Source organism: Chrysemys picta, chromosome 3 (genome assembly GCF_011386835.1).
Source record: "Chrysemys picta bellii isolate R12L10 chromosome 3, ASM1138683v2, whole genome shotgun sequence".
Lineage (NCBI taxonomy): Eukaryota > Metazoa > Chordata > Testudines > Emydidae > Chrysemys > Chrysemys picta.
In genome coordinates, this window is record NC_088793.1 from 159,715,589 (window position 1) to 159,740,615 (window position 25,027).

The window sequence follows — 25,027 nt, forward strand, 5'->3', positions numbered from 1 at the left end:
GAAAAAAAAATCACAGTTCACAGACGCTCAGTAGAGAGAATTCTTAGATTTTTAGCAGCTAAAATCTCTGCAGATTTCATCCTCGCTGCGTATACTTGGATCTCGCACAGCTCTTAGTGCTAACCAAACTGCGCATGAGCTATTCCCCACAGAGTGACTGCACATGTGCCATTTCCCCACAGCTCCTGGATATGAAAACACAGCACTGAGCCATCCTCACAGAGCAACTGATATGCTCCAACCCAGGCCTAAAGGGGTCAACGCCAGAGTTTCCCTGCAACGGTTCTTCCCAGCTGCTTTGGGCCAAGCACCAGAACTGAGACAGGAACCTTTCTTTCCTGTACTCCCAATGACCCCTCCAAGCTGGTGCACATGCACGGTGGTGGAGGAAGATACTGGACTCAAATGCAGAGGGGACAAAAGGCAAATGGGGGGGTGGGGGTGGGAGGGCAGACTGGGACAAGGAGTATGCCAAGATTGGGACTGGAACGGGGGTGAGGGGAGGGGGCCAAGGACAGGGAGCCAGTAGGCGAGGCTAGGGCTAGAAGACTATGAGAGAAGGCGGGGGTACGGGGAAAGGAATGTGTAGGAGACACTGAGAGAAGACACAGAGCTAAGAGGAGGAGGAGAAGAGAACTGGGGCTGGCTGAACAGAGAGATTGGGACAAGGAGCCTTCATTCCAGCATATCCGAACTTTTGAGTGCTTTTGTGTGTAATCCATCTATGCACGCACACACGCACCCCCTGCTCTAGGCAGCCAGGTCTTTCAAGAAATAATCAAATATTTGTGATGAGCATTAAAGTGGGAAGATTTACCTCATTTCTATTTACCAAGTTAATGAGCACTTGGCATGAGATCACAGATTTGATCATACCAACAATTTTAAGTTTACCATTATGCCCAGATCTTTGTTATATGCCACGCTTTATTGATTGTATTTACATTGATGACCTTGCCTTCACTATATTCATGGCAAATAGAAAGGAGATGTGAATAACACAGCATATCTTCAAACTCACTTGGAGAGATAAATACATGATGTGGATTGCCCATGCCCTGCACATTCAGATACATTTTTAAGATCAGTTACCTTTTGTGATTTGCTGCCACCAGCTGTCGGTTTACAGATCTCCCCAAGATTATCTAACCTGCCTTTTCGTAAAAGTTGGGAACCTGGTGACAACTTTTGGCTTTGGGCAGCAAGACGGGGACTGGTCCTTAGGTTAAAAGTTGTTCTGCACAAAATGTAAGGGTCGGTTTTCACAATAGGAATAGCAGGAAACCCTAAAAAATAAACAACTTCTATTAACCAAGGTTGCTTAAATTACTTTATTGTTCTAATCAATCTGATCTTGCTCATTTCAAGATGGAGATGACAACTGGTAATAATTTAAGTAAAATAAAATGGCATTTACTCACTGAATAAAATATAATGGGGGAATTATTAGGACTATCTTGCGTTCCTAGAATTTTATAGGTGAACTCAGGCAAGGGTGTGGATCTGTGCAACAGCAGCTCTACTAAAATGGCCAAAAGCGTTTTCCCCAAGAAAATGTTCTCTTTTCCCTTTAAAGGAACACCATTAACTGGAAAATCATTTCCATCTGAAAATAATGTCTCTTCTAGTGTTCTAAGTGGAGCTGGCCGGAGGGCGACAATTCTGTTTTGCGACACCTTTCGAGGTTTCAAAATTTGTTTTTATTCTAGATTGGAATGAAAACATAAGCCTTTCAAATGCTTTCACAAAATGAAATTGAATCAAAAACATCAGGTTTTCAATTTGGGGGCCTTCCTCCTTCCAAGAGTCCACTTTGCACCTCAGAAACCTTCCCAGCAAAAACTTTGTCTGAATCAATACATCTCCGTGAAACATTTCGGCTTTGACAATGCAGCACATTTCAATGAAAAAACATTCAGTTAAAAATGTTTCAGCAAAAATTTCCCCCCTTCCTCTCAACCAGAAGAAAAAGGTGGTTTATACGGGGAATGGCTGGGCCTAGAATCCCTCTCTTTTTGCCAGAGGTCTTTTGCAAAGTTTTTGGGGAAGTCCCAAAGTAAACAACATGTATCTAGACTGATTTTCAAAACTACAACCTGATATTAGGATTCTGGATTTCAGAATTTTTGGCTGTTTTGCTTTTGTCATCAAATACTACAAAACTGTACAGATGGGAAGACATCACACAGACCAAAAACCAAAACCACTAGAAATTACATACATCTACAACAAAATATACTAGCCCCCTATAGCCTCAATGGTATACTAGGGCTTTTTTTTAAAGCACATGCGGCTAAACTCAGCTCTGACAAGCAGTTGAGTTAAATGGACTTATGCAACCTATACGAGGGCTGAATCTGGCCGATGATGTCCAAGTTTTTACAATGCTTCCAAGTCACGCATATGACAAGACGATTCTCTAGATAAGCGTGCGCGCACACACTCCCCACCAATGTGGTCTCTTCTCCTCTAAAGAAGTAACAATTACCTTTTTTCACCACCTCTGGGAGTCCGTCTAGCTCATACTCTGGCTCATTCTCATGTAGGGAGATGGCAATCTCATCAGCACCTGACCAAAGGAAAGAGTCATTACCTGTACAAATAACTTTAAGGAGACTCTGGAAAGATGAGTTTAGAGTGCAATGATCTCAATCATTCATTGTTAATTAAGTACATAAGATGTGTGCTTGTGCAACCACAGTAAACTATACCAAATAAAACAAACCAGACATCATGTAAAGGTTACTTTACAGAAGAGATCTCTGTTGATACCATATTTACTGTCAGGGTGGCAGGTACCCCGATTCTTTGGACACACAATGCATGGGCAACATTAATTCTGGCATTGCCTAACTTTTAAGTGCTTAACATTACCACCTTACCATTATTTTAACAATTTTTGGGTATATAATTGAATATAGCTCATCTCAGAAATATGGATCTCTTTTTATACCGCTAGTGATTCTGCTTATTGGACACTCATGAATATTTGCTAGCCTAACTTACCCTAGCTAATGGCAGACAAGTTGTAGTATATTTTACACATTGTGGTGACCACTTTAAACTGTTGTCCTATTAGCTCTATACTTAGCCCCTGACAACTCCTGAAATGACTGAAGCTTGTGATCAATAAAACCCCAATGTATGTGTCTTAAAAAACATTTGTTAAAGTTAATAAACTCCAGCACTTCCTGGTCCCAGAAAGCTGCAACTAGTACCAGGCTGATGACAGTTAGAAAATGGAGGAACTGTCTGAAGCATGTTTCTTCAGATGCAAGTAATGGAAATCTCCAGAGGCAGGTATAAATCAGTATGGAGATAATGAGGTTAGTTCAATCAGGGAGGGTGAGGTGCTCTGCTAGCAGTTGAGGTGTGAACACCAAGGGAGGAGAAACTGCTTCTGTAGTTGGATAGCCATTCTCAGTCTTTGTTTAATCCTGATCTGATGGTGTCAAATTTGCATATGAACTGGAGCTCAGCAGTTTCTCTTTGGAGTCTGGTCCTGAAGTGGTTTTTCTGTAAGATGGCTACCTTTACACCTGCTATTGTGTGGCCAGGGAGGTTGAAGTGTTCTCCTACAGGTTTTTGTATATTGCCATTCCTGATATGTGATTTGTGTCCATTTATCCTCTTGTGTAGTGACTGTCCAGTTTGGCCAATGTACATAGCAGAGGGGCACTGCTGGCACATGATGGCATATATAACATTGGTGGACGTGCAGGTGAATGAGCCGGTGATGTTGTAGCTGATCTGGTTAGGTCCTGTGATGGTGTTGCTGGTGTAGATATGTGGGCAGAGTTGGCATCGAGGTTTGTTGCATGGCTTGGTTCCTGAGTTATTATGGTGCGGTGCGTGGTTGCTGGTGAGAATATGCTTAAGGTTGGCTGGTTGTCTGTGGGCGAGGACTGGCCTGCCTCCCAAGGTCTGTGAAAGTGAGGGATCATTGTCCAGGATGGGTTGTAGATCACTGATGATCACTTCAACCTCCCTGGCCACACAATCACAGGTGTAAAGGTAGCCATCTTACAGCAAAAAAACTTCAGGACCAGACTCCAAAGAGAAACTGCTGAGCTCCAGTTCATTTGCAAATTTGACACCATCAGATCAGGATTAAACAAAGACTGTGAATGGCTATCCAACTACAGAAGCAGTTTCTCCTCCCTTGGTGTTCACACCTCAACTGCTAGCAGAGCACCTCACCCTCCCTGATTGAACTAACCTCGTTATCTCCATACTGATTTATACCTGCCTCTGGAAATTTCCATTACTTGCATCTGAAGAAGTGAGGTTCTTACCCACGAAAGCTTATGCTCCCAATACTTCTGTTAGTCTTAAAGGTGCCACAGGACCCTCTGTTGCTTTTTACAGATTCAGACTAACACGGCTACCCCTCTGATACTTGTCTGAATCATAACACTTTAAGAGTTGCTCCTCTCTCCCTGTCTACAATCCAGAAGGACACCAAAAGCTGTTTGGAAGGACATATGTATAAACTCTAAAAGATGTCAATTTCTCCATGGTGGATGCTGAACTATCAGCCATCTATACCCAGAACATTCTTTGTTGTGATGGCCAGCAACGGAAAGAACAGACACACTCCAACATTTTACACTCTCATGTCTCAAACAAAGCATTGTAAGAAGTTATACACACCACTCTAATGTTCTTTAAAAAATAGCCTCCCCTTCATCCTAAGGTCATTTTTGATTTCAAAACATAGGCATTGGAAATCTATATACATAACATATAAGGAGACTCTGAAATTTGAGGAGACAGATCTTGGGCCAAATTCTCAGCTGGTGTGAATGGCAGAGCTTCAGAAACTATACTGATTTACACCAGCTGAGGATCTGGCGCCTCATCTGAATCAAACGTAATAATGCATGTTTTGAAAACATATTGTATAAATAAATGCATTAAGGTTAGAAACAGGATCATGATTAAGGCTATGTTTTAGTCTCGGGTATTTTTAGTGAAAGTCATGGACAGGTCACGGGCAATAAACAAAAAGTCACGGCCCCATGACCTGTTCATGACTTTTACTAAAAATACTCGTGACTAAATCTTACCTACTGGGAAGGGGGATGCTCCTGAAGACTGCTGAGGAGTGGGGGAGAGAGAACAGGGTGACGCTGTTGCTGGGGGGATGCCCAGGATCCCACTGCCACTAGTCCCAGACTCCTGCTCCAGGGCAGCACCAGGGACCATGCCTAGTGCTGCCGGAGCAACGGCCAGTGCGGCTGGCTCCTGGGCTTCCCCAGCTGATGGGGTGGTCCTGGGATCAGCTGCACCAGCACTGCAAAAGTCACAGAGGTCACGGAAACCCTGACTTCCATGAATGATTTGCAGCCTTATAATAACATTCTAGTAGAGCATTTCCTTCTTAAACTACCCCATACTTGTCTTTTGCTCCTTTAATGGAGCACCATGTTCAGCAATTTGTTTCTGCAACATTTTTTTTTCCTTCTCTAGCTGCTTACAGGATTTCATCCACGTCTTCATTTTAGTGCGAGCAAATCCATTTTGCTTCTTTGGTTGAATTCTAGATTTCAGATTGTCCAACTATAAAATAAAAAATTGTTAGTAGTTGCTAATAGGAAACTTCATTCTTCTCTATAAGCATTATACTCTCACTAATGGCATCTCACCTGTCATTAAAAGTTCAGTGCAACTAAAAAACCAGACAAAAGTTATAATATGTATTTGTATAGTAGATTCACTTAGTAATATACAATTGAATTATAGCAGCTTCTAATTCCAACAGAAAAACACAAAAGTCATGTTTATTGGAAAGCTACATGTGTGTAGATTTCCTTGATAGAGAAATAATAATCTAAATAGAATATTCAAAACAACCAAATGACAAAACCCAGCTGAAACGCATGTGGTCCAGGCAGGTTTGTCCACCCTATGTGCATTGGAATGCCAAAATAAAGGGATGGTGGATAACTGGCAGCCTTATAAAACACACTTCAGGATAATGTAAATATCAAGCACAGTGCTCCATTAGCTGGGCATGGAGTGAGCACTGTAACTCAGTGCCTGCTTGCCACAATACAGGCTCCACACTGTGTTTTTTCATGTGTTTATTTCTGAAGCGAGAGCACAGAACTACAGTCCGTCATTCACCACAAATGGAAGTAGAAAAAGACTGCAGGCTAGAAAATGCAGAGGGAATTGATAAGAAGAAATTCACCTAGATGGACAGGTTTAAAAACTAAAAACGCCTATCTAAATTATTAGCAAAAATAGTGCTGTCATAAGAAGAATCACTTAATTAATAATTTAGATGGAAATTCTGCATACATCAGAACTGATATGCTCTCACAAGTTGCGTGTGACATAATGAGGTAGTAGAAGCAGTTTAAAGACAATAGGGGCACGTCTACAGTGGGAAGTTTCACAAGGTATTAATTAATGTGTTCATTAACATGATGTTACAACATGCAGTGTAGACACTGCATTGTTATGTTTAATATCACATCAGTCAGTTATGGTTAATCTTAGGGGCAGAGTGAAAAGACATGTTTAAACACGGTCTAATTTTGAAGTACAGACCCTGGCAAGTAAGGTATTGTTTCCTTTGCACCATAAGTGGAGGCATGGCGATGTCTCTCTCTGGTAGGACTACTGCTGCACTTACGTTCCCCAAATTTTCAAATTTTCCTTACATTTTAGATTAACATCTAGTTTTAACCAGAAATGATGATCTCAAAGGAGGAAAGCATGAGAAACTAGACAGTTTATTATTTTTTTTTTTTCAAGACACTGGCTTCCGGTGATGGGAGAGTCATGTGGGTTTGGGATTTCTTTTTTGTGTGGTTCTGTACATGGGGTACTTCCCCCGATTGTTTACAGAAGTGAGGTAGCACGCTAATCACCCTGCTCTGGGCATCTCTCAACTAAGTAGGGGTACTGAGACAAATGCTGATTGTTGGAATAGCTTGCTAGATGGCCCCAGGTGCCTGAAAGGGTGTCTGTCTACACCCTTCCGAAGAGAATTAGTACCACTTGGGGGTTTTTACTCAGTAAAGCAGGAGCCATTTTGAACATGGGAAGGGATTTCTCCTTGATGCCTCTGTAATCCCCTGATGGTGCAGCTACATAAGGAATGGAATTCTTATGTGCCTCTGTTCTGGGCACACACTGTCTAAAGTGCTCTTTAATCCTTCAACGCTGAGCAAGCCTATGGAGAGGGGGAGGAGACTCCAAACACCTTTCCCTGGTAAAGCCTGGGTCCTTGACCTGATAAACGGACAGGGACAATTCCCACTCCATTGTGACCTCAAATTTGGGCCCCCTTCCCTGGTTGAAAGAGGATCCCAGGTTGAAAAGCAGAGATGAACAATTTACATTACCCTGCCACCTGAGACAGGGCTTCGCAGAAGTAACACGTGTCTCTGCACACCCAGATATACTCCAGGGTGGGAGGGGGCAGTGAGTCTGATACAGAGCACTCCAGGAGACTCGCATATAGGAGAAGACCCCAGCAAACACATCCTAAGGATGGGAAGGCAAGAGAAAAGATTTAAAGCCTGATGTTTATACTTCCTGCTCATTAATTATACATATTACTTCCTTACTAAGGGGACAATTCCATTTGTCTTTTTGGGACCCAGAGCATATGGAGTTTCCAAGTGTTATTCCTGTGCAGACTATGTGGGGTTCTCATCTCCTTGAGAATCCTCACGCTCCTTCTCACAATGGAGTCAGGGCTTCAAATGGGTGTGTTTATGTGCGCATGCAGGGCACTAATGCGCTGGTCCAACAAAGCCCCATCCCCTCACACAGCAAGGGTTGGTGGCTTGTAGCAGCAAGACGTAGGTTACCCTCTAAGACCCCTAAAAAGCTGCCCACTGACCTACGTGGACTTAGCTTGATTTTGCTGGGCTTTTCTACCACTGCAGTAGTGGTCAAAGGGAGTTACTGAGAAGTGCTGTGTTTGCGGATCCAGAGAACTTACTTGAGGAGAGAGAAAGAGGAGCAAGAAGTTGAAATGAAATCAATGTAGCAGAAAAATGAACAAAAATTCATGATAAAACAAAGTTGTTGGGAGAAACTGAACTGCCAACTCGTTCTGCTGGTGGACACAATTTCTGATGGCCTGAGGTGAAGGATGGAGCTTAGTCCTGGAGCCTTCAGCAACAACACTGGTCCACCTCCCAGTTCTACAGGTGAGAGGAATCACCTCTTTGTTCCAAATGAGGAGAAAAGCTGGGCCACAGAACAGACAAAACCTGCACATTTTATCATGTTTTCAGGTGTCCCGCTAAAGACCTCCTGTATCTTTGATAGCCAGAAGTTTATAAGATAACAGATTTAATGAGATTTCCATGCTACTAATGGAGAAGTTATAGCAAATGTTATATTAGAATAGAGACTAGATATTAAAAAGGACACAAATAAATATTTTGGCTCTTAAAAGCTTAAGTATGAAATGCCTTATTAAACTATCTGAAAAACTTATGTTTGTTTCTAGTAAGTCTACTTTTTCTTCTTCTAAAGCCTTCTTAAGGGTTCCATTTTCAAGCTGTAGCTCCTGGACTGAATCCTGGAGCAATTTATTGTTGTTTTTTAAATGCTGAAGCTCGGCTTCTTGTGCTTCCAGTTCTATTTTCTGAGACAAACTCTTATCTATAGTAATAAAAAAAATTAAGTGGTTAATTTGTGAAAGCAAACAATGTCAAATATGCAATATTAGCTTTTATGGGTAACACTATAAAATGGCAATATTGACAATTTTCAATTTTTCACCTAGCAATAAATTTTCTTAGTATTTCAGAATATAATTACGTATGTGTTCTAAAACTGCCTTTATTCCCAAACCATGAAATTGTATAGCATTGCCAGAATTCAGTTTTGCAGAAAGAACATACTGCTAGTCAAATCGCTCTATGCTTCACAATTGTAACTCTGTTTCTACAGCCCATCTCCACTGAGGTCTGATGGCTTGTACTCTGAAACTCATGGTTGACAGGTAACAGTATCAATGGCTAGATAAAGAATTTTGGTGCCCTATTTGTCCATTTTCCTGTCTTCAAAATCCAGAATATATAAAAATGATCAAGGTGTTTGATGGACTGATGTATGGAGTAAAATTAAGAGAGACAGACAATACAAGAGATTTCCTGTATTGCAAAGAGAATTCTATTGAATAACACCAACTTATCATATAAAACAAGACTACGCATTCCCTTCCTACAGGACAAGGAATATTCAATGTCTCCAAGACCCAGAACTTGGTGAGAAAGAGGGGCAGAGAGAGGGGAAGGGAAATGATAGCAATCAACAGATATTTGAACTATGTCAACACATAGGATGGAGAAGGATTATTTAGGGTGGTGATTCAAAGGGGAGTGTAGCGGGGCGGTTGCCCGCTCTAGCCCTGAAGGGGTTGGAACAACCCGGCAGAGGGCTGTGGCTGGGGAAAGCAGCAAGCCTGGGCTGATTGGGGAGGCAGCTACAGCTGGGCCACGCTCCCATCAGGCCACAGCTGGCCCTTATAAAAGGGCTGTGAGCCAAACACTCAGTCAATCTTCCTCTAGCTCTGAAGGGAGAGGGACCTAGCTGTTTGGGAAGCTAAGGGTACTGGAGTGAAGCAGGGCTAGGGAAAGGCCAGAGGAGCTGGGGAGCTCCAGGCTGACAACTCCCCAGGCTGCAGGGCCTTGTCCAAGGCCCAGAGTGGTACTGAGTTGTAGGGAAAGGCAGCAGGTCCAAAGTCGCCTGCCAATTATGAGTGGCCATTACAGACTGCAGTCGGTCCTAGTGAAACAGGGCTAGATGGAGACTGGCAGTAGCCACTGAGGCAAGGTGGAGGATAGGGGGTGGGGATTCCCCTGGGTGGGAATCCCCAGAGAGTGGGTTACTGTTGTGAGCAGGACCCTGACAGGGGAGGACACCAGGGTCCGGGAGGGACACGGGGGCTAATGTCGAGCAGGATGGTGACCATCAGAGGGTGCTCTGGCTAGAAATGAGCTAAGTCCCTGGATGACCAGAAGGGGGCGCCGCAGGGGTGAGTCCCACACCGTTACAAGGGGGAAAAGGTATAACTAGAGAGGATAATCAGAGACTTCTTAGAGAGGAAGAACCGTCCGGGGGTTAAGAGTGACAGTCTAGGACTCTGGGCACCAACATTCAGTTATGTTTCAATTAGGACAAGTTATTGTTGGTTGCAGTGAAGAGCTACAGCACAAACATCTTCTGACTTATTTTTTTGTTCATAATTATTCCCTCCAGAAAACTGAGAGAATGCTCCCATTTGACACCTTAAGAACCACAGATAAAAGATAGCGAAAGCAAGAAAATGGGCTTAGAAGGCATTACATTTTCTTAGCTAGCCGAAAGTGCTGCCACTTGCCAAGAATAAGATCAAAACGCAAAGCAGTTATTTGGATGGCCTCATGGATTGGAGAGTGCAGAAATACTGATTAAAATAGGAGCAGGACTAGGTCCATAAATTTAATTTTGAAATCTCATTAAGTGAGGTTAGACTTCTACAGCGATAAGTGGGAGCAGTCTCCTTCTTTACAATGGCTATTTAGCAGAATTACCTGTTCTCTCAAACCTCAGTCTGCAAAATGCATTTTCCCAACCAGATAGACAAATGTAGGGAAAAGTCAAATTAGGGCTCGGCGGGTAACATTTCATCACGTTTTAGCTTGATGGAGTCCATATACAAGCTAAAGGATAATAGTTTGAGGTATATTTGTTTGCTTGGGATTTTAAAACACAGGAGCACATTGTAGTATTTAATTTGCTGACCATATAGTTTTGTTTGGGACATATTTATTCCTCATTTTAAATCGCTTTAAAACCATATAATTTTATGAGTTAGTATATTTGTATAAAGAAGTTTCATCTCAGTTTGGAAAGAGAATTGCGTGTATTAGCTGAAAGTTAATTGAACTATATCACACAGTGGGAACTTATTATTTCTTGGGGACGCTTCAAATCACCATTTATAATGAAGTTTACAGATCTCCCACACTGAAGTAATAGTTTGTAACGGGATTTAAATGGGTAGAAATGTGTCACTCACTTTTCATCTCTTCAGCATTCTTCTGGGTCTCTGTTAGAAGGTGTTGGGCTATTTTTAGTGCTTCTTCCAGCTGATGGATTTTTTGTGTTTTTTCATCAGACTGGCAGCAAAGAAGGTTTTTTTCCTTCTTCATTTCCTACAACAAAACATTAGTTACAAAACAGTCGATTAAGTCAATAAACTGAGAGTAGTGTGATGTGGCATACTACCCCTCTGAGTCCCATGAAGTCTCTGGAAAGTTGGGCCTTGGTTTCTAAGCACTTACAGTGGTTAGGAACACAAACTGCACTCTTGGCAATCCTCAGAGGGCAGACAATCCTTTTGGGACATCTCCCAGCTGGCACAGATCACAGCAGTACTTAGCTGGCTCAGGATATGGAACCAGGGAGCTGCAACCAGTTCTCTGTTGCCTGCCCATAGCAGATCTTGACACAGGATAGAATCTAGCCCACAAAAACTGAGTCAGTGAAGTTAAGTGACTTGCCCAAAGCCACAGAGGGGAGTCAATTTCACTGCCAGTATCAGAACACAGGGGAAGTTTCCAGTTCCAGCTCCTGTTCTCAGACCACCCATCTCTGTGTGGATGATTCAAATATATGAAGTTGCTCTTGTTAGCAAGATAGCATTAGATGCAAAGTATTATTACTCAGTAATACCTGGGGGTTCGGGATAGAAAATTTTCTAAGCATCTTTTTTCCAAATAAGTTAAGAAAAGTTAGAATACCCCATACAACTATGTCCTACCTGGGAACTTAAAATAAAAGTGATTTCTAAGAAACTAACTCCTTCCACCCAAACTCCTGCATTGCTGGGTAACAGATGGCATGGCTCTGGTGGGACTCTCTTGGAAGCAAGCCATCATTTATTCATCTACTTACTACTAGCAGATGGGCACCAGTGCACAGAAGCCAAATTCAAGAAAAGGGAGGGTCTGGATGGAAAACAACCTAAATCCTTGCTGGCACAGCAGGTCTGTATTTTCAGCTATTTAAACAAGTCACCCAAAGAACATGAATAAAACCGTTGCTGCTTCTAGTTATTTTCCTTTTGTTTCAAAACCTCCTAGTCCAAAATATCCAACTGTTATATCGAGAAACACACACACACACACACACACACACACACACACACACACACACACTCTATCATCAATCATTCTAAAATACACAGTTGTGAATCACATAGGCCATCATTAACTCTTGCTTGAATAATCGAAATCCAATGTATTTAGACTCGAATGCATCTGTCCTGAAAAATCTGCAACAGTTACAGAACACAGCAGCACACCTCCTCAGTAATACAGGTTCACTTGAGTACATCAGTCCTATGTTTCACTCACTCCGCTGATTCCCCAACAGAACACTCAATCAAATCTGTCTTTATTTTTGAAGTTATAAAGAACATGGGCCCAAAATACCATCTTACTCTCTCAGACTTCAGTAGCTGTGTTCCTCGGGAACAACTGTCTACACATCAGAAGTAAAACTAGCATATGCAGGAGACAGGGCTTTTTCAGGAGCTGGCCCAATACTATGAAATTCACTCCTGCAAAAACTTAGAATGACAACTAACATCACCATTTTTCATATTTACACTCCCCCCACCCCACCCCACCCCACACACACACCCTTTACCTTCTGGGACAATGGCTTTCAACCTCTTTTCCATTTGCGGACCCTAGAAAATTTCAAATGGAGGCGCAGACCTCTTTGGAAATCTTAGACATAGTCTGTGGATCCCCACAGACCACGGGTTGAAAACCACTGTTCCGTTGTAAGGACAACCTTTCGAGGACCCCTTAGACAGTCTGCAAACTCCCAGGGGTCTGTGGACCAGAGGTTGAAAACCACTGCTCTGGGGGATATGGGAGAAATAGAAACCTCAAATAACAGATGCTAGTCACCTTAATTATTCTTAACTCTGGAAAGCATTCAGATACACCAGCAATTGGCACAATATAAGAACTTAAAAAAAAAAATCTCGGCTGTTGCTTCTATGACTATTCTGACTTCTCTTCCCTTTCATTTTCCTTCTAATTCCAAATTAAAAGGAAAATCTTTTAATCTACAATCAAGGTTTTTTTTTTAATCAAAATTTACAGCCAAATCCTTTTCGTGTAAATTGGAATAACTTTATTGATTTCAATGGAGCTATGCTGATATATTCCAGGTCAGGATCTGGCTTCATAGTTAGAATTTTGATGATAATGCTAGTCTATAGTGCTTGAAAAAGTAAAAATGTACAAATCATTTTGGGGATTTTCTCTTGCTTTAAATTGATTGTGTGACCAAAAAAGTACCCATTCCTCCACGAAATCTTGGAATTAGGCCAAACACACTTATACTTAGGAAGCAGCTAATGATTCTAGAATTATCAAATGAACTCAACCCGATATTTAATATATTTTATTTTTAGGACTAAACAAAGAGTCTTTTGAACCATACGACATAATTAGATTAGACAAATAATTCCATATGAACTGTAACCCTATCTGTAGTATAGCTGGTGCAAAATAATTTTTTGAAACCCTGACCATACAACCAATTTTGTGCCTGGGGTCAGTCCACATGGAATCAATTGCAAAAACTGCAAGATCAGGACCTTATTTTGTATCACTTCTATAGGTCTTGTGACAGGGTCGGGCCAGAGGGCTACAGGAGAGTGATCCTATTGGGATCCAGGAAGATCTGCTAAAAGATCCCCCAAGCCTTAGCGGGGGATCCACAAGACCTGGAAACCAAGTGATTTTGGGGGACAACTAATGAAATAACAGGGACAGGAGTGCGGTCAAAGGGTCCGAAGGGAACCTGAATGGGACACTGAGAAGAGAACCCCGGACAGTGCCCACTGCTCCTCGAAGGCGTCAAGGGAGTCAGTGGACGCCGCCCAGAGGAACTCTGCCCAGATGCATGAATGGACGGAGGATCAGAAAGAGGCCCCACAGTCATAGGAGACTCCATCCGCCAACCTCCTCTCCCTGGTTTTATAGATGGCCATTTTAGCCAGGACCAAGAGGAGGTTGACCAGGAGGTCCCATGACTTTGTGGGGCCACGGATAGAGAGTGCATAAATAAGGAGGTGGGGGGAAAAGTGCAGCCAGAAACGCAACAGGATATCTGTGAGGACCCGGAATAGGGGCTTCAGCCTGGCGTACTCCAGGTAAATGTGCGCCAGGGTCTCCCTCACGCCACAGAAGAGGCAGGTGTCCCGGGACGGGGGTGAACCGCCCCAAGTACATGCCCGTGGTCACGGCCCCATGAAGGAGCGGCCAACTGATATCCCCGGCAGGCCTTGGGAGCAGGGTGGAGTATAGGCTGGCCCACCGGGGCTCCTCACCCTCTAGAAGTGGCAGGAGGTCCCGCCACTTTGTGTCGGGGTGTGACGCGAGAGTGAGGAAGTGCAGGGTGTGGAGCACGAGCGTATATAGATGTTTCCTTGGCGCAGTCTGGAAACGAACCAGCTTCAAGTCGTATAGCTGGCTTACGGTGAAAGGGCGGGGAGGCCGGTTGGGTCCACAGGGCAGGGGCCCGCTACAGGAGAGTGAGAGAAGGCAGATATATTAGCCCCAGATTAAGCAGGTCCCTTTTCCCTGGGTAAGATAACGGGGCAGTTTCAGAAAAATCAGGAATTTTCTGAAACCAATTAAGGCAGGCAGGCTAATTAGGACACCTGGAGCCAATTAAGAAGCTGCTAGAATCAATTAAGATAGGCAGGCTAATCAGGGCACCTGGTTTAAAAAGGACCTCACTTCAGTCAGTGAAGGGTGCGCAAGGAGCTGAGAGTGAGAGGGCGTGCTGTTGGAAGACCGAGGAGTACAAACGCTATCTGGAATCAGGAGGGAAGTCCTGTAGTGAGGATAAAGAAGGTGTTGGGAGGAGGCTATGGGGAAGTAGGGCAGGGAGTTGTAGCTGTCACACAGGTGTTACATGAAACTCTGTAGACAGCTGCGATCCACAGGGCCCTGGGCTGAAACCCAGAGTAAAGGGCAGGCCAAGGTTCCCCCCTCTCCCTTCCCCCTATTGGATATAAGAGGAGTCAGGGTGACCAGACAGCAAGTGTCAAAAATCGGGACAGGGGGTGGGGGGTAATAGGAGCCTATATAAGAAAAAGACCCAAAAATCGGGACTGTCCCTATAAAATCGGGACATCTGGTCACCCTAAGAGGAGTTGACTTGGACTGTGAGTCCCACCAGAGGGGAAGGTCCCTGGCCTGTCCCCCTGACCCAAGGTGGGTCAGCAGAGACTGCGGGGATTGTTCTCCTTCCTTTTCCCCATGCTGGCCAGTGATGAGGTTAGCTGAATGAACGGCAGGTTTGAGCCACAAAAGTGTCCAAACTGAGGGCTGCCATGAATCTCTGAGGCAAGCAAATCCACCAATAAGTGCAGGGCTCACCAAGGCAGAGGAGGAACATTGTCACAGTCTTAAGATGGTCCAAAAAAGGACAGCCAGATTAAGACAGTATCGAAACACAACTTCTGGTGGAAATACACTATTCTGCAACACACAGCTTGCAGAGTTCCCCTGTGAGTCGTAAGGCCTAAATGGCACCAGTTCTTACTGATTTCCAGTTTAAATTGTTAATTATTCCAGTTGCCCCTCTGATTTCTTTACCTCAAAGTTTCTCCTCAACTCATTTTGCTTTGACTGGCTTGCCAGTAAAGCCTCTTCTGCTCTGCACAGCCTCTTTGTAAGCTCATTGGAGTTGTTTTCAAAATGATGTTTCACTGCTATTGCCTATGAGGAAAGCACATCACATTTTATTTGTAGTCATATTTAATCTATTTAAAAAAATTAAAAATTCCTGATGTCCCTTGAAATGATGAGCTCCAAAGATACGTTATAAAACAAAGCAAAAAGAATAAGCTATGTTCTGCTTCCTCTTACAGAAAGAACTTTGGAGTAACTGTTGACTTCTGCGTTGTATAACTAAGAGCAGAATTTGGCCCTAATCCTTGAAACTCAGCATGATGGCTTTAAAAAAGTACAATTAAAAATAGGCCAGATATCTGAAAAATCCATCCTCCTTTCACTGTCCAGTCCCGGGTTCTAGATTCTGTATCATACCAAAAACAGTACATGTTAAGGTAACACAAATCTTTAACTCAAGACTGGGCAAGGATATGAAAAATATTTTCAGGCACATTTTCAAGTATATAGTTGTAATGTATAAATATATTCATAATTTAAGCAATATTTATAGTACAGTCTGTTAATCATTGGGAATCCTAACCAGAGCTCTCTTTTAAGTTCAATCGTAAGGGCAGCAGATTTAACACTTGCTCTCAATTTTTTTTAACGTAACGTATTTTGTCAAAGCAAGCACCTATTAGGTTTAGAAGATGCTTCCCCATTCCCACTCAGTCCTCAACTGCTCATTTGAGAGGTAACGTTTAGGTGTTGGACTGATGATCAGCTATCACCAAATATGCCATTGAACAGCCAACAAACAGAAAGGATCAATACCAAACTAGACTCAGTTCTGTACAATCCAAATGTCGGAGAAAAACACAGTTCTCACTTTTTGTTTGGGTACAGCAAGTCAGATGCTTTATTTCTCTCACACAAATATCAAGAGATTGACAAATTACTCTACCTTTCCCACTTACTATATATTCAAGGAATAGGTTACATGTTCTTAAAAACCAGTATTTGTACACCTTAATACCCTGTATTTATGGACCAACAAAGACATTCAGCTTGCACCTCTGTCTCCAGAACCACATTCTTTGGGGATAAGGGAAATTAGTGTAGTGCTATGCTCAATCTTAAATTTATCACCTGACTTTATATCGCTATCTAAACCAGGAAGTTAACGAGACCATAACTGTGACACCACCAAATTCTACCTGGTTTTCAACCTTTTTAATCTGTTTTATATCTGTCATAAGAGCTCTATAGTACTCCAAATTAAAAAGGAAGTAAATTTATTACCAACATCGAGAGAAAAAAATGAGAATGAAATAATTTAGTTCCATTCTAGAAAGGAGTACGCTTTTCTGGATAAAAACCTTTAGACGTCCAAGTTTCAGTATGAAGCGAGTGTTTCAAGAGTAAACATGGAAAGAAGAGTATGTGTAGTGGTTAGTATTTTCTCCTCTGTAGAAAATGTTTGATTAATGTGCTCACATAGCTATGCCGGACAGCTATCGTGGACAAATTTAGAACCTCTGTATTAAGTCAGTGTAGACCATGTGTATCAAAAATAAAAAAAGCAGTTTTCTATTAGAGAGTGTGGGTAGAAAAGAAGCAGTGCTCAAATCCGAACAAGTCTAAAGGGAAGGGTTCCAGGGCATTACCCCCAAACTGCCTTTGGGCCCATCTGCTACCTCAGTTTACCTTCAATCTTGCATCAAACCAGCTATCACATGTGGTGATTTTACAGTAGTGCTCTCTTCCAGTTTGGTTTATTATCATAACACAACACTCAAACATACCCTTACCAGCCTCAATTATTCCTTTCCGTTTATAATGCCTCAAGTTTTTCCAGGTTTTTATCAGAACATGCCCATCCCTGCAGTCCAGCCCCTCTCTTAGCTGGGATTTCTGCATCCTGCAGGTCCATCAATGGAGGCTTATCCCTGCACAGTTTCCAGTTCCTTGTAAATCTCTTCCCCCCAAAGTCTTCTGCCTTAGAGTTCTGGAAAATTGTCACTTGTCCTCTTCACAGGCTCTCTGCCTGGGAACTAAGGAGAGAGAGTGTGTCTCTCTGAACTTTTGGGGCGTGGGGGGGGGGTCTCTCTCTTGAATGACTACAGGCTGCCATGCATCTAAACCAGCAGGCCTGTTTAGATGCATGCTTCTGTCACATGACCCTTGTATTCATTCCCATCATACAGGGAGATGGGCTAAACCTGAGAAAAAGTGCAGCTGTGCCCCAGTCTTTGAATGGACCAGCTCACCCTGTGACAGGAACATAGCGCAGCTTGCTCTGACCTGTCATGTATTTAGTTGCCCTTAAATATTAGTCACGTATAGATCTTTAAACACAAAAAAGAGGACAGTTAAAATTTTACATAAAATAAAAACTCAGCATCACCACTTCCATTTGAATAGTTCAGATATTAAAAATCCTACGTTGTCAAGTTCTGCCCGTAGACCATCGTAATCGTTCTTGGCTTGCTGCAAGTCCTGGTTGAGTTTCATCTCCTTGCACTGCTGGGCCACTGTCTGTAAAGCACGGAGCTGACGTAATACTTCCTAGAAATGTAGAAGATGGGGAAGGGGGAGGGAGGAGGGAGAAACACACTCCTGTTACATGTTTCTAGTCAAGTTACTATAACTATTAACACTGGAAAACATGGGGGAGGGACTGTAAATAGTCTCTGTAAATAGTTACTAATTACACTAAAGCCCTCTCTTACAGAAGCAAAAAGAGTTTAAAAACCATTTTTAAGTAAAGCCTAAATTCGGTTATGGCCACTAATGGCCAGGACTCAGTGTGGCCAATCAGAGTAGCCTACTGAATCTGTTACACCAACACAGGTGGATCAAAAAAATACTAGCAAATAATGGAATGAAGCTTATGTATCAATTCAAAAGTAGATCTCCATAACAACATTGAGCATTACAACTAAGCAACCAGACTAATCCCCAATAATCATGATCCTTTGGGGGAAAAAATTCCCTTCTTTGCTATGATTACATGTTTAACTTACTGCTGTAAAAATGTTTTTTGTGAGGAAACTGCCTTAGTTTTTTTCAATTTGACTGAACATAAGACTGAGTAGCAACAGAAGTTTGGTAGAGGGGCATTCACTCCTCCCGCCTCAGTTCGGGGGGAGCAGAACTTCACTAATGCACACCTCCGAAGATCCTTAGGAATCTAGCCCATCTCCTGCAATCTTTAGGAGATGCAAAGTAGATATCCATCCAGGTATAATTAGTTTTTGAGGCTTCTTCCCAGCCCCACGGTCCTTATGGTTGGGGCTCTACATGAATTTGAGAGGGAATTTATGTTGGGGAATAGGGCTATGAGGGGCATAGGACTTTTAGTAGAGGGTGTTGAGGTTGGTAAGGAAAAGAAAGAGCTAAGTGGGGGAGCAGAAAGTGGAGGAAGATAGGGAAGGGAAAGCACTAGTGGCGTCTCCTGGCAACAAACCTCTCTGCCAAACTTCTCTTGGCAGCAGTTGCAGGACTCCCCTCTAACAAATCATAGCAGGTTTGTCAGATGGAGAAGGTAGTGAAGTGCTAGTGCTTCCCCTCTGCTTTCTCCTAAGCACCCTCCTATCCTCCAGCAAGACACCTGCTCCATCCCATGTCCTCAAGTACCCCCACAGCCTGTTCCCACTCTCATTGCCAGCCAGAGACCCATCCTATGAAGTCCCCAACCCTCTTGGATCCCAGTGATCCATTTCCCCAAATCTTTATGTCTCCCCCACTTATCCCCAGCCTCTCTGCCCTCATACCCTTTCCAAAGGCCCACTCCTACCCTGGGCTGGCCTGCCAGGAGCAGAAGAAGGCAGGTGGGGAGGGTCACACTCAGGAATAAGTGAGCCAATTACTAGCAAAATGTTCACGCTTTTTTCTGATTTTTTTATCGTCTAACTATAAATTAGAGGTGAACAAATTGGTAGCCTGCCTGCCCAGCCTACCTTGAAGAAATACGGATTCACTTCCTCTTACCAAGTTATAACCACCAGACTACTATTATCAACAGGTAGGGAACATGGCTTTAGTCAATTTAATTCGTGGTAGGCCAATAAATTGTTTCACTAACAAATGCAGATCCATCCAGCTGCCAAACTAAAAGAAAAGAAAAAATCCAAAGAAAAGTAGCAAGGGAGAGTGTGACAAAGGAGAAAAAAATGAAAGAGGGAAGGTCAGAGTGGAGATACTTAAAATATTTTCCCACTAACTTTCCCTCAATTTGAATACGAGCTACTAAAATTTGCCCCTTAGTGGCAAAATCAGAATATCATGTTACAAAAAAGTTATTTTCCTTACACTAACTGGTTTCTTTTGAGATGTTTTGGCTACATGGATCCTGCTCTAGGTGTGCACGTGCCCCATGTGCATGAGATTGGGTTCTTTTGGGTTGACAGTGCACAGTGTAGCATCAGCAGGTATCTTAATATGCACGCACACACACACGCACCACCCTCACACACACATAACACCTGCGGGCAAAGCAGGCCCAGCCACTTCTCAGTTTCTTTTCCAATACAGAATCCCAAAACTAGTGGATTTCACAATAGTAGAGAAAGAGGACTGGTCGTGGGGTCCATGTGGGCAGAACAGCCAGAAGAACCAGAATTACTGTAAGGTAAGTCTCCCACTATCTGTTAACATGGATCTCACTTTAGGTGACTAACAGTTATCTCCCTATGGAGGGGGATGTCAAGAGTCTAATTTACATAAAGACTGCAGGACTGCCCTAACAAACTGGGCATCAGATCTAGTAGTTGCAACTAGCGAGTAGTGCTGAGTAAAAGTATGCAATGAGCTCCAACTGGCTCCCTACCAAATTTCTGACATAGGAACCTTCCTCAAGCATGCCCATGTCACTTGGGGCCTAGTATAGTTTGCTTTAATATGATAGGGTTACCATTCATCCGGATTCCCCCGGACATGTCCGGATTTTTGAGCTAAAAATAGCGTCTGGGGGGAATTTGTAAATGTCCGGACTTCCCCCACCCCATGCAAGCGTGCGCGATTAACAGGGTAGCCGGCTGGATGGTGCCACTTACATGGGGCTCCGACAGCCAGAGAGAGCCCCTCCTCCTCCCCCCTGCAGCAGAGATCACTCCCTCCCTCCCTCCCTCTCTGCATTCGCAGATCGCCTCCGGCAGTCTGGAGCTCTGCCCCCGCTCCTCCTCCCCTGCCTGCCAGCCTGCCGGGATGAACGGCTCTGGGCGTTCCTGAGCAAGCTCACAGAGACAGACGTTAGGCGAAGGCCAACAAGAAGGGGGCCAGGGAATCGGAGAAGGGGCAGGGAGGTTTTGGATGGGGCAGTCAAGAGATGGGGGGTTGCGAGTTCGGGGGGAGCTTTCTGGGGGGAGTATGGATAAGGTTTTGGGCAGGTAGCGGGTAGGGTCCTGGGAGGGCAGTTGGGGGGGGGTCTTAGGAAGGGGCAGTTAGGGGATAAGGAACAGAGAGGCTTAGGTAAGGGGTGGGGTTCTGGAGGGCAGTTAGGAGCAGGGATCCCAGTAGGGGGCAGTCAGGGGACAAGGAGCGAGGGGGGAGTTGGGAGTTCTGGGGGGGCTGTCAGGGGGCAGGAGTGGGGAGAGGAATCGGAGCAGTCAATGGGACTGAGAGCAGAGGGGTTTAGATGGGTCGGGAGTTCTGGGGGTGTTGTCAGGGGGTGGGGAGTGGTTGGATGGGGTGTGGGAGTCCCAGGGGTCTGTCTGGGGGTGGGGGTGTGGATAAGGGTTGGAGCAGTCAGGGTACAGGTAGAGGGTAGGATCCTAGGAGGCCAGTTAGGATTGGGGGGGGTCTCAAGAGGGGGCAGTCAGGGGACAAGAGGCAGGGAGGCTTAGGTAGGGGGTGGAGTCCTGGGGGGCAGTTAGGGGCAGGGGTCCCAGGAGGGGGCAGTCAGGGGACAAGGAGCTGGGGAGAGGGTTATGGGTTCTGAGGGGGGCGGGAAGTGGGAGGGGTAGGGGTGGGGCTAGGGCAGGATGGGGGTGGGGCTAGGGCGGGGCTCCTCCCGTCCTCTTTTTTGCTTGCTGAAATATGGTAACCCTATAATATGAGAAGTTGGATCTAATTTATTTAGTTCACAGAAGATCTTTATGCAGTCAAATATCCATTTCAAAAGTCTCTGGGTTGAAACAATGAGCCCTCTAGACCTGTCCCAAATATTACAAAAAAAGTTCTAGGCCAGTTATGGAAAGGCTTTGTTCTATGGAGGTGGTAGAAAAGTGCCCTAAAGACACCACTCATATGAAGTTTTGCCTCTCCAGGAGTCAAATGAGGTTTGGGGGGAAACACTGAGGGTCTATGCCCTGATGCAAACAAAAGCCGGAGACCACTCTGAATAAGAACCTAGGGCGAGATCAAAGAACAGTCATCTTGTCTTTGTGAAATATAGTAAAAGAGGTCCTGCCATTAACGCCTAAAGCTAGCTTATCCTTTGAGCAGAGATAACAGTCACCAAAAATCCTGTCTTGATAGAGAGGTGATAAAGGCTCTAACAGGGACAGCGGGGAGATCATTAGGTCCAGGAAGACAATACTTTGGTCCCAGGAAGGTCCCTCACTTGGGGAAGTGTAGTTGCTGTAGCCAACTACACTTGAGCACCACAATCTCCAGCGGCATGGTTCCAACGCAGGGCACAGGGCAGCCTCCATCAACATAGCTTTTAATCAGATATCCCTGTCAGAGCGAGGTCTGAAGTTTTTGCAGATCCTACACTTCTCTTTAATATGTACCTCTCTGAGGCACTTAAGGCAGCTCGTGTTCAGGTCACTAATAGACATAGGTTTGCTGCACCCAGCCCATGGCTTAAACCCCAGGGACCGGGCCATACCCCGTCCTTGGGGCTATGTCCCTAATGGGATTCCGCTCCTAAATGCTAACTGCTAACACTACAGTAACGATATACAAGAAAAACTCAGAGTCCAAAGTTAGAGAAACCACTATCGGACTTGTGAAAACAGGAAGCGTTCCAACAACCGTCACTGGTGGAAAGAAGGAACTGAGAGGGCATGGGACCAGCAGGGCCCAATGTACCAGCGCATAAGCACAGGGCTCCAGAGGTTGCCAAAGCCGGCCCTAGGGGGCGCGCACACATCAAATATGGAATCGACATGAGCAAGCACTCAAAGAAGAAGAATCCAATCTTGCGTGCCTGAGGCACATATGCACCTAGAGTGGGATCTACATGGACAAATACTCAAGGAACAACTTGTTCACTCTGGTAACAGCAGTCTGGAGGCAACTTTAAACTTGTGAAAAAATGGGTCTTGTCTTACCTTTTCCCGTTCTTTTCTTTTCTCTTCTAAGGAGCGACGATTAATTTCAACTTCTCTTTGCCATTTCTGTACTCTTTCCATGGTTTGCTCCATCATTTCAGTCTATAAAAAGTTTAATCATAAATCACAGTGATGCAAGGGGAATATTTATTATTTGTACTACAATAGCAATCCCGCCCCCGCAATCAGGATTGAAACCCCACTTTAGTAGGCACTGTTAAAAAAAACCAACAAAAAAACCCCACATACATACGAGGAAGTCATGGTCTCTGCCCCAAAACTGCTTACAGTCTTCCATGACCTAGTAAACACCCACACAGGTCTCCCATCCCAAACTGATAACAGATTACACTTGGCTATAGTACAAGTGTGTGCTAAGTTTCAATAAATGAGCAGCAAAAACTAAAAAAAACTAGAAGTGTTTAGGCACAAGAGATAAATTCAATGCAACTTTCAATTTACAGTGAATCAGCACATTGATTCAACTGAAAAAAAATGAGTGAACTATTTTGAACAGCAAGAACAGAAGAATTTTCATTGTTTAAAGTAGGTTAGACTGAAATTTTAAACTGAAAATCAATATGCTAAGAATTTCCTTTTTAGAGGAAATTCTCCTATTAGAAGTGTTTCAGTTTATCTGTCATTTTATTAAAATAATATATTGCTTGTAATTTTGGTGGTTTATAAAGAACTAGAGTACACTGAAACCCCATTTAATAAATTCCCAGTGTAATTTCTATTGTGAAAACAATCTGCTGATAAAAGTCTGAAAGTTGTCCAAAGCACACTACTATACATTTTCTCAGAACACAATACTACCGCCGCTCCTTTGCCTCTTACAGTTTCATTGTATTCACAGCATGTTAGGGAGACCTACAACCAATTTACCAGAAAGCTGTCCTAGCAGAATAACTGTTTTTCTCTCCACAGAACACATTTTTATTTTCTGAAATCTTTTCTTTAAGACAAGTAACTATTTTTAAAGGTAATAAAAAAGTGAACTGCTGCTAAGATTTAAATCATCTTCATGGTTGGATGCTTTTAAAATAGAAGATGAACAATTTACTTGAATATAATTTTAAAGGGATGTGAAAAAATGCTTCTTTTGCTTTATTTCTTAGTAGTTTAACATAGTACAGTACTGTATTTGCCTTTTGCGGGGGGCGGGGGGAGGGAAAGGGGGTGTCTCTGCTGCTGCCTAATTGTGTTCTTCTGGTTCCAAATGAGATTTGTGTGGTTGACTGATCAGTTTGTAACTCTGGTGTTCGTAACTCTGAAGTTCTACTGTAAATTATGGAGCCACCATGAGCAAGCACATACATAGTTAAGCTTTGTTGGAGAACTGTGTAATGAATTGTGTTAGTCAAATATGTACTAAGTAATGTTAGAGAAATTATTATATATAAGACTATAAGAAAATAGGAAGGAATTTTTGCTTTTTGTATGTATTTCTGCTGCTTTAGATCATCAGATTTTGCTGAAATAGTCTGTAAATCAGAAAACTGGTTTGTGTGTCTCAGATATAAAGTTCTTGACCAAGCAGAGAGCAGGGTAGAGAAGAGAGCTGTTAGCTTTCAGTAAGTCAGGTACAATCCCTCATCCTCCACCCGTCCAACAAGTAAAAACTCAAGACCACAAAAACAGATGAGTAAAAAGAATAAAAATTGCCGTAATGTAAGTACAACTGCATGGAGCCAGTGAGCGTGACAGCAAGGAATAGATGCATTGGGAACTCCATAGATATAAGTAAGTTTTAGCAGAATAAGCAAAAAATGTATTAATTTGGGTTAGTTATTGTGATTTTTAATTAGGGGGTTAGAGTGGAATATATACGGATAAAGACACAGATGAGGTAGCTTGCTATACTGAGTCTGTGCAAAGTTACAGAACAGAGGATTAAAAAAAATAGATGATTGACATAATAGTGGAGAAGATACAGGGGAAAAATAGCCAAGCATAGCAGAGATTTGAAAAGAGTCACCCTGTCCCCAAGAAAGATAACTTGAGCATTTCCTTTTCTTGTCTTATCTTTTTTTTGCATGTTTATGTAATTCATAGGTGACAGTAGCATTGTCTGAA

At 43.3% G+C, this 25,027-nt stretch overlaps 1 protein-coding gene across 3 annotated transcripts in view; it reads right to left on the reverse strand.

The window, feature by feature from the left end:
- Window positions 1–25,027, reverse strand: part of LOC135982679 (centromere protein F-like) — a 29,287-nt gene continuing 4,260 nt past the window's right edge. For 2 of the 3 annotated variants that reach the window (XM_065590633.1, XM_065590632.1), the window contains exons 2-9: window positions 22,949–23,050; window positions 18,114–18,236; window positions 15,651–15,773; window positions 11,039–11,174; window positions 8,489–8,634; window positions 5,481–5,562; window positions 2,489–2,569; window positions 1–1,286 (exon numbers count right to left, since the gene is read on the reverse strand). In XM_065590633.1, coding sequence (XP_065446705.1) covers window positions 1,018–1,286; window positions 2,489–2,569; window positions 5,481–5,562; window positions 8,489–8,634; window positions 11,039–11,174; window positions 15,651–15,773; window positions 18,114–18,236; window positions 22,949–23,050 — 1,062 coding nt within the window. In that variant the 3' untranslated portion in view covers window positions 1–1,017. The remainder of the gene's footprint in view (window positions 1,287–2,488; window positions 2,570–5,480; window positions 5,563–8,488; window positions 8,635–11,038; window positions 11,175–15,650; window positions 15,774–18,113; window positions 18,237–22,948; window positions 23,051–25,027) is intronic. The other variant, XM_065590634.1, reaches the window with a different exon arrangement.